General features: G+C 37.0%; 1 protein-coding gene across 3 annotated transcripts in view; it reads left to right on the top strand.

Moving 5' to 3' along the window:
* TENM1 (teneurin transmembrane protein 1) overlaps positions 1-18,737 on the top strand; it is a 774,232-nt gene that overhangs the window by 71,188 nt on the left and 684,307 nt on the right. For all 3 annotated transcript variants that reach the window (XM_066357037.1, XM_066357038.1, XM_066357036.1), the window contains exons 2-3: positions 10,166-10,426; positions 12,025-12,081. In XM_066357037.1, coding sequence (XP_066213134.1) covers positions 10,166-10,426; positions 12,025-12,081 — 318 coding nt within the window. The remainder of the gene's footprint in view (positions 1-10,165; positions 10,427-12,024; positions 12,082-18,737) is intronic.

Raw genomic sequence — 18,737 nt, 5'->3', positions numbered from 1 at the left:
AATTGGTATGCCCTGAGTACAGAGATAATGAGTGCATTTGGAACTGTGAGGAGTAGATTAGGCTGCAGAAAGCTTAGTTATTTTCTTTAAGTCCTCTGATAACCACAGGCTCTAGTTTTGCATGTGGGAGAATGCCATCTCTCACTCTTGTGTCCCAGAAAAAGCTGGTGAATCCTCAGCAGAAAAATACAGGTCAGGTCTGGATAGTGCCTTATTACTTTGTGATTTTGACCTTTAAATAGGTTCTCTGTGGAACTTGCCAAAGAGTACAACATGGTCCTTTTAACTCGCTGCTTAATGCCCACTTCAGTACAGTGCATTTGATAAAGCTTTCTCACAAAGTAAAAGAAGAGGAAATTAAATTGGGCTAATTTTCTAAGACTGTGAGAAATCAAAGAAGTCTATTTTGTTTTGTTTTTTGGACCTTAACTGAGTGGGTATTTACTGGAGCTATGTTAAAGCAAGCTCACATGAACTTAATTGTTTGACAATTTGGGCTCATTTGCTTTTCAAAGCCCCAAGCTGAGAAATACAAAATGGTACCAAGTAGTGAAAATTATTTGCCTCCTATATAATGTTGCTCGTTTCTTTCATCTTTTGTATTTCTTACTAAAGACTACAATAACCCACTGCTTTTTTCCTGGGGCCAGTAATGAATTCTTAGTCATCAGTAATAACTTTTGATTGTTTGAATTTTTATTCATACTATAAAATCCTCTTTGTAATAGCCACGTCTATAAATTGATAATTTTATGTTTGATGAATAACTATTCACTCAGTTGCTTTTTTACATTTTATATATTAAATATCTTATTGCTAATCTCACATTGCACAATATTGACCTAGGTTATATCAGTACTTTATATTATTTTTGAGAGAGAGAAAGAGACGGAAAGAGAGATGAAAAGCAGCAACTTGTAGTTGTGTCATTTTAGTTGTTTATTGATTGCTTCTCATATGTTTTTTAATGGAGGGGCAGAAGCTGAGCCATTGACTCCTTGCTCAAGCCAGTGACCTTGGGTTCAAGTCAGCACCCTTGGGATCAGGGTGGTGATCCCATGCTCAAGCTGGCAATCCCGCACTTAAGCTCGCAAGCCTGTGCTCAAGCCAGATGAGCCTGCACTTAAGTAAGCAACCTCGGGGTTTCAAACCTGGGACCTCAGTGTCCCACGTTGATGCTTTACCCACTGTGCCACCACAAGCCATGTTTATATTAGTACTTAATATAGAAAGACCCATACCCATGACCCAAGATCTTAGTTAGCTAACTCGTGTGATTATCCTTCATGTAGAAGTGTGAATAGCGCGTTTATTAATAAAACCACTAAAGTCTTTTTTTTTTCCAGTTGAAAGTCTTACCCTTTTCACATTTTGCCATAACACCCTCAAATTATAAGAAAAGAATTCGGCCTGACCTGTGGTGGCGCAGTGGATAAAGCGTCGACCTGGAAATGCTGAGGTCGCCGGTTCGAAACCCTGGGCTTGCCTGGTCAAGGCACATATGGGAGTTGATGCTTCCAGCTCCTCCCCTTTTCTCTCTCTCCTTCTCTCTCTCCTCTCTAAAAATGAATAAATAAAATTATAAATAAATAAATAAAAATAAAGAAAAGAGCAAATGTTTTAGCCTGACCTGTGATGGCGCAGTGGATAAAGCTTCGATCTGGAAATGCTGAGGTCGCCAGTTCAAAACCCTGGGCTTGCCTGGTCAAGGCACATATGGGAGTTGATGCTTCCTGCTCCTCCCCCCTTCTCTCTCTCTGTCTCTCCTCTCTCTCCCTCTCTGTCTCTCTCTCCTCTCTAAAAATAAATAAATAAAATTTAAAAAAATAATAATAAAAAAAAAAAGAAAAGAATTCTGGAATACAGTAATTATCTAGAGATTTATTTCAACTGGGACCTAAACGTATTATGAATGAGGAAAGTGAAGTCCCAAGTTGTTAAGTGACTTATCAAAAAACCACATAGCTGCCTGACCTGTGGTGGCACAGTGGATAAAGCATCAACCTGTAAATGCTGAGGATGCCAGTTCAAAACCCTGGTCTTGCCTGGTCAAGGCACATATGGGGGTTGATGCTTCCTGCTCCTCCCTCCCCCTTCTCTCTCTCTCTCTCTCTCACTTTTTCTCCTCTCTAAAAATTAATTTTAAAAAAACACATAGCTAATTAATAACATCTGCTTTTGCATATAATCTATAAGGTTGCTTTTGAGTCACTGTAATTAAAGCTAAGAATTGTATCTGCTCTCCTTCCTTATTTTGGAGATGGCCTACACATGAAAGTTATATCCCCAAATCACTCAGGTCATGGCTAAGATTAATCATGGCTTTTGACCACTAATAATTTATTTGCAATATGATGCCTTAAAGCTCATTTTTAGAGGAAGTGTGGATGAGTTCAATTTTAAGAAAAATAAAGTCTTGAGCTTATCAGAAACTCAGAAATGGCAATTGCAGAACAACAGATATAGATGACTCTTACTTTCCCTTTTAAGTTTTCATAAATGGCTTCCCTAAGCTGAACACCTACAGATCAATCTGTAGATTTAGAGAGAAAACACAGTAGTTTATTTTATTTAGTACTTTAATTTTTTAAAAAATTTTAATTTATTAGCATTAATAGAGGGCTAAATGGATCCTTGGTTTGCATTTTCTAGAATATTATTTAAATGAAAGCACACAGTACCTAGACATTCTGTTGGTCTTATTTCTCTTAGCATTATTATTTTGAGGCATTCATCTTGTTATATATCAATAGAGCATTCAACTTTAGCACTGAGTAGTATTCCATTGTGTGGGTATACCCAGGTTTATCCTTGTAACTAGTCATAGACACTTGGGTTGTTTCTACTATTTGGCTATTAGGAAGAAAGCTTATAAACAGAAGTTTTCTTTGGAATTAAAGTCCAGCCTGACCAGGTGGTGGCACAGTGGATAGAGCCTCAGACTAGGATGCTGAGGACTCAGGTTCGAGACCCCGAGGTCGCCCTCTTGAGCACGGGCTCATCTGGTTTGAGCAAAAGCTCACCAGCTTGGACCCAAGGTCACTGGCTCGAGCAAGGGGTTACTTGGTCTGCTGTAGCCCCATGGTCAAGGCACATACGAGAAAGCAATCAATGAACAACTAGGGTGTCACAATGCACAACGAAAAACTAATGATTGATGCTTCTCATCTCTCTGTTTCTGTCTGTCCCTGTCTATCCCTCTCTCTGACTCTGTCTCTGTAAAAAAAAAAAAAAGTCCAGGAGTGCAATGCTCTCCTGTTATGTACAGCTTCAACATTTTAGGAACCTGCCGAACTGTTTTCCAAAGTCATTGTACCATTTTACTTTCTTGCCAGCAGAGTATATATTTGCTCTACATCCCTGTCAACAGTTGGTGTGGCCAGAATTTTTTTAGTGGTATATCATTACAATTTTAGTTTTATTTTCTTGAAAACTAGATATTGAGCATATTTTCATTTGCTTATAGGTCATTTTTCTTTTTTTTATAAAATGTCTCTTCAAATCTTTTGCCCATTTCAAAAATTGAATTTCAGCTCTATTAATTTTTTTCAGATTTTTGTCTCTTACAATGCTAAACAATAAGTAAGTTGTACTTAAAATAAAAATTAAATACATGTCTATGAGGTCCCAAATACATCATTCACTTGGCAACCTCTGCGTGTGTTTATTTCAGAAGTGTAGTTTCTCAAGGTACTAGTCTACACGTTGAACTCATAGGTAGCCTAAGATTGTACTTACATTTCTCTTGTGTCTAGCTTTTTGGTAAGAATAGATCTAGAATAAATCCAACTGAACTTTTATCTTCTTGAGAAAATACGTTGGATTTTAGGTATCAAGGTTAAGGTGCATTCTAAGTGCTTTCTAGAAAAATGCATCCTATGGGAATTTTGAAGACCACTAAGACTTTTGTTTGTTTAAGGAACCACTAAGACTTTTGTGTGTTTAAGGAAATAATTTACAGTAGTAACAGTTTTTTCAAGAAAGAAAAGTGAGACAGCACAGTGAGCATCACTTCCAGGAAATAACTGAAACTTCTTCTTTTCTCTCTTTACTTCTTTTTTTCCTAACTATATATCAACAAGGAAGTTTACTTTTATCTATCTAATTAGATATTTTGTGGTTTAGTCTTTGTATTCAAATCACAGGATAGTTCGAATAAATGTCATATGCTATTTTTGATCATGTTACACTCCATTTCCTTAGAAGGGAACAAATCCTTGTTCAGATTGTTTTTGAATGAGAAGAAAATCTTTTAACAAAGAGAGACTCTATTTACATCTGTTAGTTATCTTCTTTTTTAGCATTATCTAGTATTTTATGATATTAAATGACAAATTGTGCATTTATTTTATTTGTTCATCCTTTCCCAATGAATGTCTCCACTATGACTCAGATTCTCATATTAAAATCTTTGCAAAGTCACATCTGAAATGACATTGTATGAGTGAAAATAAATACAAGTCTCTGCTTTTGAAAGTGGATTTCCTAATTAGTGCCCTGAATCCATGGGAAATAAATATGGGTCCTTCATCGCAATTCAGCTTAAATGCTTTTGTGTGTGTGAGTCTCCATATAAAATTAGAGCCGGTTGCTGCAAAATCTTTGGTAATGCCACTGACTTCAAAGAAGTCTCTAGGAAAGATGTTTTCTAAGTGTGTTCCCTGGACCAGTGGCATAGGTCTTACCTGGGACCTTATTAGAAATGTAGAGTCTCTGGCCCTCCTCAGACCTGTTGAATCAGAATTTGACGCAAGCAGCATGTGTAGCAAACTATGTTTAACACGTCTTCCAGGTGACTCTAAAGAACACTAAAGTTTGGGAACCCTTGATTTAAGTGAATGAAGAAAACTTGTGAATGCAGATCTATTTAAACTCCTTTCCTGTAGCTTCAAACTTACAGGTTCATTTTCAAGTTGCCTTAGTGACAACGGCACAGTAATATTGAATAATGAAGTATTGTAAAATGCAGAGGCATAAATATTAACTGATCACAATATCCTGGATCACTAAGATTTACAGTGGGCAGTGTTGATTTTCACTTTTAGCCTAGTGTCAAGGAGAAACACACTTTTATTACATTTTGTGCTTGACAAGTCCTGCCTGGTTTTTGAATATCACTCTTCTTGAATTGAGACTAATTTTTGTAGAAAACTAGAATTACTCTTAAAGACATTCATCACAGAAATCGTAACATTTTCAGCAGTAATTTATAACCCTAAGAGAATTAATTACAATTGAATTATCCTAGTATGTTATAGCAGCTTTATTTGCCTATAATCTCTGTTTCACAGAACTCAGTGCTGGATACTTAATGGCTATTAAATAATCACTAAGATCTGATTTGCTAAACCCTTATTTGGCAACTATATGTCACAAAAATAGCTATTTAAAATTTGTTCATATTCTGAACTCTTATTTCTAGAATACTGTCTCTCACAGTTTTAGCACTTTCTGTATTCACATAATTAAATTTATTTTAGTGTTTGCTTTTTATTGATATGTGCCAAAGATTAGATGCACTCAGTTAAGCTTCTTCCTGGCCAAATGACATACCTTGTCTCTGATGTCAGTCTGAGAAAATCCTATATTGTACAACATTCCCAGATTAACTTATCTAAATATTACATGGACATTTCAGATGATATGTCTTGGCATGTGGTCATTTTTCATTAACTTATTAAAGTCTGTTAAAGCATCTTCTCTTCTTTTTGAAACCTTGCCCTAGTTGAATGCAAAATTGATTGTGAGATTGAATGCCTGATATACATACAATAAGTTGATGGAGCTTCATTGGTGTCTAACAGAAGCCATGCCCCCATGAGTGTTAAGCAAAAAAGGCTCTGTTGCTATTTCTCATGGGCTATGAAAAAATGGTATCTGCCCTCTGGATTTTATTTTTCTCAACCTTAGAAAGAGGTGACTAGAGGCAACATTTCTACAATGTGAAATATTTTATGATTCTAAGACTTAGAGTTGCAGAGAAAGACGTAAAATCCAAACCATGAAGCACTGCTGAGGTGTAGTATACAATTGAATACATTTGTTTTTGTTGAAAGAATAAATGAAACAGAATAATTAGCATAAAGTAGACCTCAAACTCCTCTAGAGAAAATGGGACATACTGATATTAACTACTTATAATTTAGAGATTAGAGGAATGTTAAAAATCAATCTGGAAGAATCAGAAATCCTAAACAGACCAATTACAACAAATGAGATCGGAACAGTTATCAAAAAACTCCCAGCAAACAAAAGCCCTGGGCCAAATGGCTTCAAAACTGAATTCTACCAAGTATTCAAAGAAGAATTAACTTTTATCTTCTCAAGCTATTTCAAAAAATTAAAGAGGAAGGAAGATTTCCAAGCTTATTTTATGAGGCAAGTATAATTCTGATTCCAAAACCAGTCAAAGACAACACAAAGAAAGAAAATTATAGGCCAATATCCCTGATGAATATAGATGCTAAAATCCTCAATAAAATATTAGCAAATTGGATCCAGCAATATATGAAAAACATCATACACCATGATCAAGTGGGATTTATTCTTGGGAGTCAAGGCTGGTACAATATTCGCAAATCAATCAATGTGATTCATCACATAAACAAAAGGAAGGAGAAAAAACACATGATAATTTCAATAGATACAGAAAAAGCATTTGATAAAATCCAGTGCCCATTCATGATCAAAACTCTCAGCAAATACAGGGAACATACCTCAACCTGATAAATGCCATCTATGACAAACCCACAGCCAACGTCCTACTCAATAGGCAAAAATTAAAAGCAATTCCCTTAAGATCAGGAACAAGGCAGGGGTGCCCCCTTTCACCACTCTTATTCAACATAGTCCTGGAAGTCCTAGCCACAGCAATCAGACAAGAAGAAGAAATAAAAGGTATCCAAATTGGAAAAGAAGAAGTAAAACTATCATTATTTGCAGATGATATGATATTGTATATAGAATACCCTAATGTCTCAGTCAAAAAACTACTGGACCTGATAAATGAATTCAGCAAGGTGGCAGAATATAAACTTAATACTCAAAAACCAGAGGCATTTTTATACACCATCAATGAGCTGTCAGAAACAGAAATTAAGAAAACAAATCTCTTCACTATTGCACCAAAAAAATAAAGTACCCAGGAGTAAATTTAACCAAAGAGATTAAAGACTTGTACTGAGAAAATTATAAAACATTGATAAAAGAAATCAAGGAAAATACAAACAAGTGGAAGCATATACCATGTTCATGGAAAGAATAAATATCATTAAAATGTCTATATTATCCAAAGCAATTGATAAGTTCAGTGCAATACCAATTAAAATACCAATGACGGCCCGGGCCGGTTGGCTCAATGGTAGAGCATCGGCCTGGCGTGCGGGAGTCCCGGGTTTGATTCCTGGCCAGGGCACACAGGAGAGGTGCCCATCTGCTTCTCCACCCCTCCCCCTCTCCTTCCTCTCTATCTCTCTCTTCCCCTCCTGCAGCCAAGGCTCCATTGGAGCAAAGATGGCCCGGGTGCTGAGAATGGCTCTGTGGCCTCTGCCTCAGGTACTAGGATGGCTCTGGATGCAACAGAGCGACGCCCCAGAGGGGCAGAGCATCGCCCCCTGGTGGGCATGCCGGGTGGAGTCTGTCTGACTGCCTCCCTGTTTCCAGCTTCGGAAAAATGCAAAAAAAAAAAAATACCAATGACATACTTCAAAAATATAGAACACATATTCCAAAAATTTATATGGAACCAAAACAGAACACGAATAGCCTCAGCAATATTGAAAAGGAAGTGGGAGCTATCACACTTCCTGATATCAAGTTATACTGCAAGGCTATTGTACTCAAAACAGCTTGGTACTGGCATAGAACAGGCATATAGATCAATGGAACAGAACAGAGAACCCAGAAATAAACCCACAGCTCTATGGACAACTGATATTTGACAAAGGAGATAAGAGCATACAATGGAGTAAAGACAGCCTCTTCAACAAATGGTGTTGTGAAAATTGGACAGCTACTTGCAAAAAAAATAAAACTGTACCACCAACTTACACCATTCACAAAAATAAATTCAAAATGAATAAAAGACTTAAATTTAAGCCATGAGACCATAAGCATCTTAGAAGAAAACATAGGCAGTAAGCTCTCTGAGATCTCTCGCAGCAATATATTTGCTGATTTATCTCCACAAGCAAGTGAAATAAAAGACAGGCTAAACAAATGGGACTATATCAAACTAAAAAGCTTTTGCACAGCTAAAGACAATATGAACAGAATAAAAAGACAAACCACACAATGGGTGAACATATTCAACAATACATCTGATAAATGGTTATAACCAAAATTTATAAAAAACTTGTAAAATTCAACACCAGGAAGATAAACAATCCAATCAAAAAATGGGCAAAAGAAATGAATAGACACTTTTCTAAAGAGGACATATAGATGGTCAATAGGCATATGAAAAAATGCTCAACATCACTAATTATTAGAGTAATGCAAATTAAAACCACAATGAGATATCACCTCACACCAGCCAGAATGGCGCTCATCAACAAAACAACACAGAATAAGTACTGGCGAGGATGTGGAGAAAAGGGAACCCTCCTGCACTGCTGGTGGTAATGCAGACTGGTGCAGCCACTGTGAAAAACAGTATGGAGATTCCTCAAAAAATTAAAAATCGAATTGCCTTTTGACCCAGCCATCCCACTTTTAGGAATATATCCCAAGAACACCATAGCACTGTTTCAAAAGGAGAAATGTACCCCCATGTTTATAGCAGCATTGTTCACAATAGCTAAGATCTGGAAACAGCCCAAGTGTCTGTCAGTGGACGAGTAGAATAAAAAGGGATGGTACATATATAGAATGGAATACTATTTGGCCATGAAAAAGAAGGAAATCTTATCTTTTGCAACAACATGAATGGACCTGGAAACTATTATGTTAAGTGAAATAAGCCAGGCAGAAAAAGAAAAATATAATATGACCTCATTCATTTGAGGAATCCAATGAACAATGTGAACTGAGGAACGAAATTGAGACAGAGGAGGGATCAAAGGGACCAGAGGAAAGGAGGACAGAGGGAAAGGGGATGATAGGATGGGATAAACCTGAAGGGAAGGGGGGAAGGAGCTATAGGAAGGGGGCAAGGGAGATGTTGAGGAGGATATGGGGGAGGAGGAATGCATTTGGGGCAACACCAGAATTTATGTAAACACAATAAATTAAAATCAATAAATAATAAATCCACATTAAAAAATAAATAAAGAAATAAAATTTTTTAAAAACTTTAAAAAATATTTATTTATCTTTATTTTATAGTGATATTTTGGTTTTTATTGAGGTATAAAACATAATAAAATTTACCATCTTAACCATTTTGCAGTGTACACTTCAGATATTTTAAGTATGTTCACATTGTTCGGAAACAGATTTCCAGAATTTTTTCTTTTTACTTTTTTAAATTGAATTTACTGGAGTGTCATTGGTTAATAAAATTACATAAATTTCAGATGTACTATTTCATAATACATCATCTGTATATTGCATTGTGTGTTCACCATCCCAAGTCAACTCTCCTCCTATCATCATTTATCTCCCTTTCTACTTCTTTCTCTTCAGCTCCCCTACCCCTCCCTTTTCCCTCGTGTAGTCCCCATACTGTCTGTGAGGTGCTTTTTTGTTGTTTTTTTCCTAATCCCTTTACCTTTTTCTCAGAGTTTTCACACTGAATTATTTATTCTTCACTCTCAGGTGTATTAAGTGCTTAGAAAAGCCGATAATTTTAATAGTTTAGCCTCTACAGATCACATATATTCTTCCTGGAAGAGAAATATCTTATAAAATACAGCTTTCTACACTACACTCTTGCACTCGCTTATTTCATTACATTTTGTGCAATCTAAAATTGTAGCTATAAAGCTATTTTGGGCATGCTTTTCCTAGACCCCCCTAAGAATCAACAGGAGCATACTTTTAAGCTACAGAAGTGCAAAATAAGTACAGAATGTGAGCTACCATAAATAAAATGGCCAGAATTCTAATTTTTGCAAAAATATAATTACTGGCAATGGGGGAGGGGCATGTGAGGATAAAAAGTAGACTTTTATCACGTGTTTCTTCATAATGTTAAACTTTTTCTCTGAACTTTGTTTATTCACAGAGATGGAATTTTGTGAAACTCCTCGCACTCTCTGCTCTGGCTACCAGACTGACATGCACAGTGTTTCCAGGCATGGCTACCAGCTCGAGGTGGGATCTGATGTGGACACAGAGACAGAAGGCACTGCCTCACCTGACCACGCACTGAGAATGTGGATAAGGGGGATGAAGTCAGAGCATAGTTCCTGTTTGTCCAGCCGGGCCAACTCTGCATTGTCCTTGACTGACACTGACCATGAAAGGAAGTCCGAGGGGGACAATGGTAATAGAACTTTCTATACCGTTTAAGTAAAACCCAGGGAGAATACAATCTTTTAGCCTTTAATTTGTTTCTTTCCTTATGTCTGCCATTTATTTATTTAATATGCAGAATAGAAATTCAGGTAAGCAGGGCCACATGGACCGTTAAGCGCATACATAAGGGTCTGGCAAATAGACACATTCATTTCAATGACAGACAAAATTCTTTTTATTTCTGGTGCAATGTTGTCTTATTTATTACTTCCAACTTTATTTTTCAGTGCAATACTAACAGTATTTATTATAGAAACTACTCATTCATGTATGTTGGCTTTATATCAGTATATGAACAATGAGATGAACAATCGTATAGCAGGTATATTCTGGACATGCTTTCTATTTTGATTTAGATTAACCTGTCAACTGTCCAGACAGTTCAAATTAATCAGTTTAGACTGAAATTATTTTCTTAAAATGAAGGTAAATTAACATCAGCCATTTGCCAGACAACGAGTAGCAATAGTAGTATAATTAAATTGTGACTATATACAATATTATTTTCTCACAACTATTAGAAATGAAAAAGTTTTATCCTTTTGATTTTTTGGGAAAAGATTGAATCATTTTATTTTTTCTCTTCTATCCCTAGCAGAGAACAATATCGTTTCATAAAAAGCACATAAATGCTTATTAAATACATTCATTTATTCTGTCATCGTTTTGTTTGTCTAAATTCAATTAGTCCCTATCACCATAAACACAAGGCTTAGTGTCATAGCAGTAGCTGGTGTTTTTCCAGTTGGAAGACAGGTAGCCACAGCCCTGAATGTATAGATTTTTCTGTTCTGTCTTCCTTGCATCTTTAAGCCCATAGGGGATACTGGCCACAGGATATAATTTTGAATGACTATTTGCCTTCTAGTTAGAATATAATTTCCTATATGATAGGCCATAACACTTCGTAATATCATGACAAATCCTCAGGGTCTTGATTTTCTGAATTTTTGTGTGAGTATGAGGGTACTGGTCACTTAGGTCAAGAGTATACGGAGTGAAGTATGGAAGTTAGATGGAAATGTATTTGAACTATGTATGCATATCAAGGTAAGTGAAAAAGCATTAAGATGCAAGTGAAAAGAGCTTGGGCTGGTCTCTACACTTTCTGTGCTCCAACTGTCAAACAGGAAAAACAGTAACCAAGTTTATGTGAAATGAGGTGGTAGATGATCTCCTGTGTTGCCAAGACTTCTCAGTCTGCCTGTCTCACTTCTGACCTCAGAAGTTAACCAGTTCACTGGGTTGAAACATTAAAATAAAAGAAAGCATTTTCCCATGGGGTTTCACTGTCCTTCTATTCCCATAAGACCCTAAGTAAGTATGGGGTTTCTTTTGGGGTGATTCGACAATTCTGGAAATAGATAGTGGTGATGGTTGTACAACTCTGTGAAAATACTAAAAACCACTGAATTATACACTTGAAGAGGGGTGAACATTATGGTATGTGAATCATATTTCTATGATTCTGTTAAGTTAAAAAAATAGTACTGAATATAAGGGTTAAAAATTGAGGAATCCCAGATGATTTGGACAAAGATTAATTGGTAACATTTTTTATTACAGGCTTTAAATTTTCTCCTGTTTGTTGTGAAATGGAGGCTCAAGCTGGGTCTACTCAAGGCAAGTGCATCTTAATATTTGACCACCAGTTACTGAGTTACTGTTATCTCATCACATCCCTGACACCCACCCTGTAAAGTAAAACCCTGCCCGCCTGACAGACATCACACAGGCCTGGCTAGTTAACCTGCTAAAGATTACTCCCTTGACAGATTACTGGTTTGCTTTCCTCTGGAAAACTTTCTGTGTGTATTTTGGTATGAAGAGGAGGCAAGGGGTTGCTAGGAAGAAGGACAAGTAAGATTTAAGGTGGGAGAGGAAAACATAGATTTAGCATGGGAGCAGACATTTAATTTAGGTTGGGTTGGCTTTGGCCTCATGATTTTCTAGGTTATCTACAGTTTTTTGTGGGGCTCTGGCCAGATGGTCTTTGTCTTTTCCTTCAGCTTAGCTTTTCGATCACACTATCTATAACTGTGCTGTTATTATAAATAGCATCTTCAAATAAAATATATAATTATTGTACATTCTTTGCTGTAAACCTGCACTTATACTGTGTCATTTGTCAGTGAGGGGACATTTGTGTCCTTTTACCTTTGCTTTCATTTCTTATTGACTGAGCTTTGCCCCTTTGGAGAGGGATGCTCACAGCAATATTTAAAAATGAATTTGATGAAAATAAACACTTTGGGAAGATCCTCACGTATGACAACAGCACAAAGTCTCAAAATTGGTAGAGGCTGGGGTAAGAGAATCAGGGGAGGATCTATCAGAATCATCTTTATCTAAAGTACATTATTCTCACCATCCTTTCCATGAGAACCACTCATCCTGATGAGCCACACTATATAGTCTTAAAGTGCCATCTCTCTTAGATGTATTAGGGACTTACAGGAATATTTGAGGCTGTTCAGTTTCATTTGGCCCTCTGTCTAATCAACCATCTACGTTGATCATGTAACTTAATTTTAAGTGAGACAGAGTTGGAAGACTTAGGAGTAAAGGGCATGCATTCTTTTCCTTATAGGTTTATTTTCCTTATGGGTTATTTTTGGAACTAGATAAGGAACAACAAAATTGGGCTGGGCTGCCAAGGTAAACCTATGATTCCAACTGCTGAAAACAAGCTTCTGTTGGCCCAATGTGCACTTCCATGGATGATTTCAACTTGTAAGAGACAGTAGAAAATGATGAGTAAAAGTTTACTCATTGTAGAGCCAGACAGCCTAAGCTTAAATCCCAGCTGTGTGCCCTTGGGAAAGTTATATAAAGTTTCTGTGCCTGAATCTCATCATCTGTAACATAATGATGGTATTAGTATCTGCCTCTAGGGTTTTGTGATTACTGAAGGAATTAATATATATATAAAGGTTTATAAAACTACTTGCAACATGTAAGTGCAATATGAATATTTTCTAATATTATTGATCAGCACTTCACAGTTTCAAACGCACTTTTCATGTGTTTATCTCATTTTATCCTCATGACTACTCTGAAATTGATTCTATTGTTACTCACATTTTACATAGGAGGAAGAGTTAATACAGCAATTCAGATACCTAAATGCAATTGATTGTTTTCCAGATAGCCATTTTTTTTCCCTTCTTGGACCACATATGACTATAAGACATGAACCTGAACAACATTTCTCTGCCCAGTTACAGTCCTTTCCGTGTAACTCTGACTCCTACTACTAATTTTCACTAAGGAGTATACAATTTGAAATTTATTTATGACCTATTGTAAGATTTCACCAATTTGGATTTTATAAATTTTCACTTAGTGATAAGCAGGCCTGACCTGCCTTCTCCATTTTCATAGATTTTTGCAAGGGAGGTTTGAGTTGAGCTGAGAGTCTAAATGGGTTTTCGAAAAGCATGTTAATCTGAGGAAATACTTTGTTTTCAAAGAATTGAATTTGATGTTTATGTGCAAATGTAGCTATTTATTTCCCATTAATCTCATCCATTCATGAAAACAGGCCTAGCAGGGCATCTATTACATTAATTTGAGTAGATATATACTATATTTGCAAAGAGTGAAATGACTTAAAATGTTTAGAGTTTATATATTTCACTGCTGAGACTCCATGCCAGCCCATCCCTGTGCTTCAGTTAGTGTCAATGACATTTCATGTTGTTTCTCTCTTCCTGTACATTTTAATTTTTAGATTATTCATGAGACAAGGGGCACAACATCATGGACCAGCTTAGAATTATTTAAGCCTCATTTTTGTGGGAGAAAAGGGAAAATTCTTAATTTGGGTGAATTTGTTGAACTGAGAAAGATTCAGAGACAGGATTTCAAGACATTTTCAGCTCTCTCCATTTAAGAGATCATGATATGGATTTTCTCCTTACATTTTCTTTTTTTTTTTTTTCTTTCTTTTTTTTTTTTTTTTTCATTTTTCTGAAGCTGGAAACAGGGAGAGACAGTCAGACAGACTCCCGCATGCACCCGACCGGGATCCACCCGGCACGCCCACCATGGGGCGACGCTCTGCTCTGCCCACCAGGGGGCGATGCTCTGCCCATCCTGGGCGTCGGCATCTTGCGACCAGAGCCACTCTAGCGCCTGAGGCAGAGGCCAAGGAGCCATCCCCAGCGCCCGGGCCATCTTTGCTCCAATGGAGCCTTGGCTGCGGGAGGGGAAGAGAGAGACAGAGAGGAAAGCGCGGCGGAGGGGTGGAGAAGCAGATGGGCGCTTCTCCTGTGTGCCCTGGCCGGGAATCGAACCCGGGTCCTCCGCACGCTAGGCCGACGCCTTACATTTTCAACATTGTGTCTCAGAAGGACTTCTTTCTTTCATTTTATTAATTGGTCAAACCTTTCAAAATACTTATTTTTTCTTATTTTCATGAACTGTTTGGTTACCCATAATTGAATTCAAGTTTCGGACATGCTATATAACCCATGAAGAATTAAAATATATAATCCTTCATTTCAACACCCAAAACACAGGGAAGGGACCAGGTGCTAGAGGGCATCTGGATTTCTTGGCTGTCACAAGGGAATCAAAGCACTTAGGAAGTTTGTCGCCACTCCCTCAAATATGCTCTAAGTAAACCCTTTGTTGTCTACTGATGCTTAATGGTCTACTAGGAAAAATGCAGATGTACTGAAGCTACCTTCATCTTGAGGCCTATGACCAGGAAACTTTGATATCAGGCATGCTGTTTTTCATTTTAACCCTTTTCCTCTCTCATTTCACCCACTGCCAACATTACAATTAATTACAGGCTAATACTTGAGTTTTGTGTTTTGTGTCCACACAAAGTTTGTTTTCTTTAATTTTTTTATTAAATGTATTGAAGTGACATGGGTTAATAAAATTATACAGTTTTCAGTTGTACAATTATATAATAATACATCATCTATATATTGCATTGTGGGTTCTTCACCTCAAGTCAAGTCTCCCACCACCACCATCTATCTCCTCTATACCCTCTTCCACCTCCCCACCCCTTTTTTTTCCTGTAATTCCCACACCATTGTCTGTGTCAATAAGATTTTTTTCTGTGCTTAATTCCTTCACCTTTTTCACCAAACCCCCAACCCCCATCCCCTCTGACAGCTGTCAGTCATAAGAGTTTTTAATAAATACTATACAAGTTACTTGAAGATAGGGCCTGATTTATTCACTATTTTAGCTTCAGTACTTAATCACCTGATCTGGAGCACAGCAGGCAGTAAGTAAATGAAAAATATGAATTACTCTGAGGGGAAAAATTAAGACTGAGAAATAATATATTTTTGCTGAGCTTCTCTGTTCTTCCAATGATAGAAATACTGCAATGGCCCAAATCTTTGATCATCTATCTAACTCACAACTCTTCCTCTGATTGGTAATCCAATGGGTGTTTCTTAGAAGGATTTAATAGTCCTACCTTAGTATCAACCTCAAGTGATTAAGGTTTTTTCTTGGTTTGTTTGTTTGTTTTACAGTGTATGTGGGGAGGTCAGACAGGGACAGACAGGAAGTGAAAGAGATGAGAAGCATCAACTCCTAGTTGAGGCACTTTAGTTGTTTATTGATTGCTTTTTCATAGGTGCCTTGACAAGGGGGCTCCAGCTAAGCCAGCAATCTCGGGCTCAAGCCAGCGACATTGGGCTTCAAGCCAGTGACCATGGGGTCATGTCTATGTTCTATGCTGAAGCTGAAGACCTCACTCTCAAGCTGGTGAGCCTATGCTCAAGCTGAATGAGCCCACACTCAAGCCAGTGACCTCGGGATTTCAAACCTGGGTCCTCCGCATCCCAGGTCAATGCTTTATCCACTACTACTACCTGCTCAGGCTAGAGTTTCTTTACTATTCATTTCTGACTATACATTCAACTGGAGTAAAGAACTATATCAGCAGCTAAATTTAGGAAATCAATTTCCAACCATGCATTTTTCACATATTGCCTAAATGAAACAGGTGGATTATAAAAAGTGAAAATAAAATTGCTTAATAAGAAGCTAAATGAAGGAACCTATGTAGAGAAATAGCATTTGTAATCTTTAACTAATAAAGGATAATTTGCAAATTATTTATAGTTGTATCTTCTGGATGATGATGTTCCTTTGCTAACAGTATTTAGTAAGTACCTATCCTTGTTTGGTGGTATTCCATGCTTCTTTGCTCTATTTCTTCTTTTTTTAAGCTATGTCCTTCAGTTTTTTTTTCATTGATGGTTACTGTTAGGTTATTGAGAATCAAAGTTTCATATATACAAGAGTCATTTGTCTTATGAATGCTTCTGCACTCCATCCTCCTTTGCTACTGCAGATCTTAATCCTCTCCCCTTTTATGTTTTTGTTATCTCAGATTATCCTTGTTTATATTGTTGGAGTTTTTACTTGTAGTTTTGTGTTGTTTTTTAGTTGGTATCTAGTGGACTAACCCCCTTTAGTGTTTCCTGCAGTGGGGGTTTTCTTGTGATAATTTCCCTCCATTTCTGTATGTTTGGAAATGTTTTTATTTCTTTTTATATTTGAAGGATAACTTTGGTGGATATCACATTCTAGGCTGGTAATTCCTCTCTTTCAGTACTTTAAATATTTGGGTCCACTGACTTCCAGCTTATAGAGTTTCTGCTGAGAACTTTGATGATAACCTGATGAGCTTTCCTTTATATGTGATGTTCTTCTTTTCTATAGCTAACTTAATGATTATTTGTCATTGAGTTTTTAATTATTTATTCATTTTAGAGAGGGAGAGAAAGGAAGAGAGAGAGAGAGAGAGAGAGAAAGAGAGAGAAGGGGGAGAAAAGGATGCATCAACTCCCATATGTGCCTTGACCAGGGAAGCCCAGGGTTTCAAACCAGGGGCTTCAGCGTTCCAGGTCAACACTTAATCTACTATACCACCACAGGGCAGGTCTGCCATTGATTTTTGATAGTTTTATTACTATATACCCTAAAGAAGGTCTGTTTGACTTGAGGTAACTAGGCATTCTCTTTGCTTCTTAGGTATGAGCATCAAAGTCCGTGATGGCGAACCTTTTTATAAAAACCACCCACTTTACAGTGCTGGTTAACCTGGTCGCTCCTGCCCTCTAGTGGGCATTCCAGCTTTCATGGTGGGCAGTAGCAGAGCAACCAAGGAGCACCGTGATTGGCCCACCACAAAAGCTGGAACGCCCACTAGTGGGTGGGAGGGACCAAGTTGACCAGCACTGCAAAAGTGGGCAGTTTTTATAAAAAGGTTCACCACCATGGATCTCAGTCTTTCCATAAGCCTAGGAAGTTCTCATCAATTATTTGTTTTAATAGGCTTTCTATTTCCTTATCCCTTTCTTCTTTTGAAATGCCTATTATCCTTTTATTGAAATTTCTGATAGAGTCAGACAATTCTCATAGAGCTCCCTCAATTTTTTTAAAAAAATTCTTGTGTCTTACTCCTCTTCCTTCTGTATCATCTCTAGTTGCCTGTCTTCAGTGTCACTATTTCTCTCTTCTATCTGGTCTGTTCAATTAGCTAGTCTTGCTATTCATTTTTCAATTAATGTATTCAGTTCTTCATCTCGGTTTTTTAAGTTTCAGTCTCCTTGGTGAAGTACTCATTTGTTTTCTGAGCTCATTAAATTGCCTATTAGTGATTTCTTGCATCTCACTGTATTTTCAGAACTTCAATTTTTAATTCTGTGTCATTTAACTCCAAAGTTTTTGTGTGATTGAGATTGCTTTCTGGAGATTTTTTTATTTCTCAACTGCATCTCTTTCCTAGGTAGCCATAGTATTCATTATTTTTTACTTTTAGTCCATTCAGTGCATGGATTTTTCAGGCAAGCCTACGAGTCCAGCTGGGGTTCTTTTGTTGAGTTATAACTATTCAATTCATTGAAATTTCAAGGGGAGAGATCAGGAGTATATCTCACACCAACATTACTGTTGAGCACCTACTGTTAACCATGCTCTGTATTGAAGACTGGGGATATATAAAAGATCACCAGTACAAAGTAACCAACCTCAAATAATTGATAGTCTAGTGGAACAAATTAATGACCTATTAGTTAGGAATGTTTATTATTATTTATTATTGTTATTGCAGGGAACAGAAGCCAACTTGAGCCTGTTTAAACAAATAACAAGTTTATTAAAAGAACATGAAAATCCTTCCTAAAACCACAGAGTATGACTAGACCACAAGAAGGGAATAGTTTAGAAGAATTGCCCAGAACTTTGCCTCTTGTTTTTGAATTTATTTCCTTCAATCCTCTTTCTGCAGATTG

The sequence above is a fragment of the Saccopteryx leptura genome, chromosome X, assembly GCF_036850995.1.
Source record: "Saccopteryx leptura isolate mSacLep1 chromosome X, mSacLep1_pri_phased_curated, whole genome shotgun sequence".
Classification (NCBI taxonomy): Eukaryota; Metazoa; Chordata; class Mammalia; order Chiroptera; family Emballonuridae; genus Saccopteryx; species Saccopteryx leptura.
This window is presented reverse-complemented; position numbering and strand designations above follow the sequence as displayed.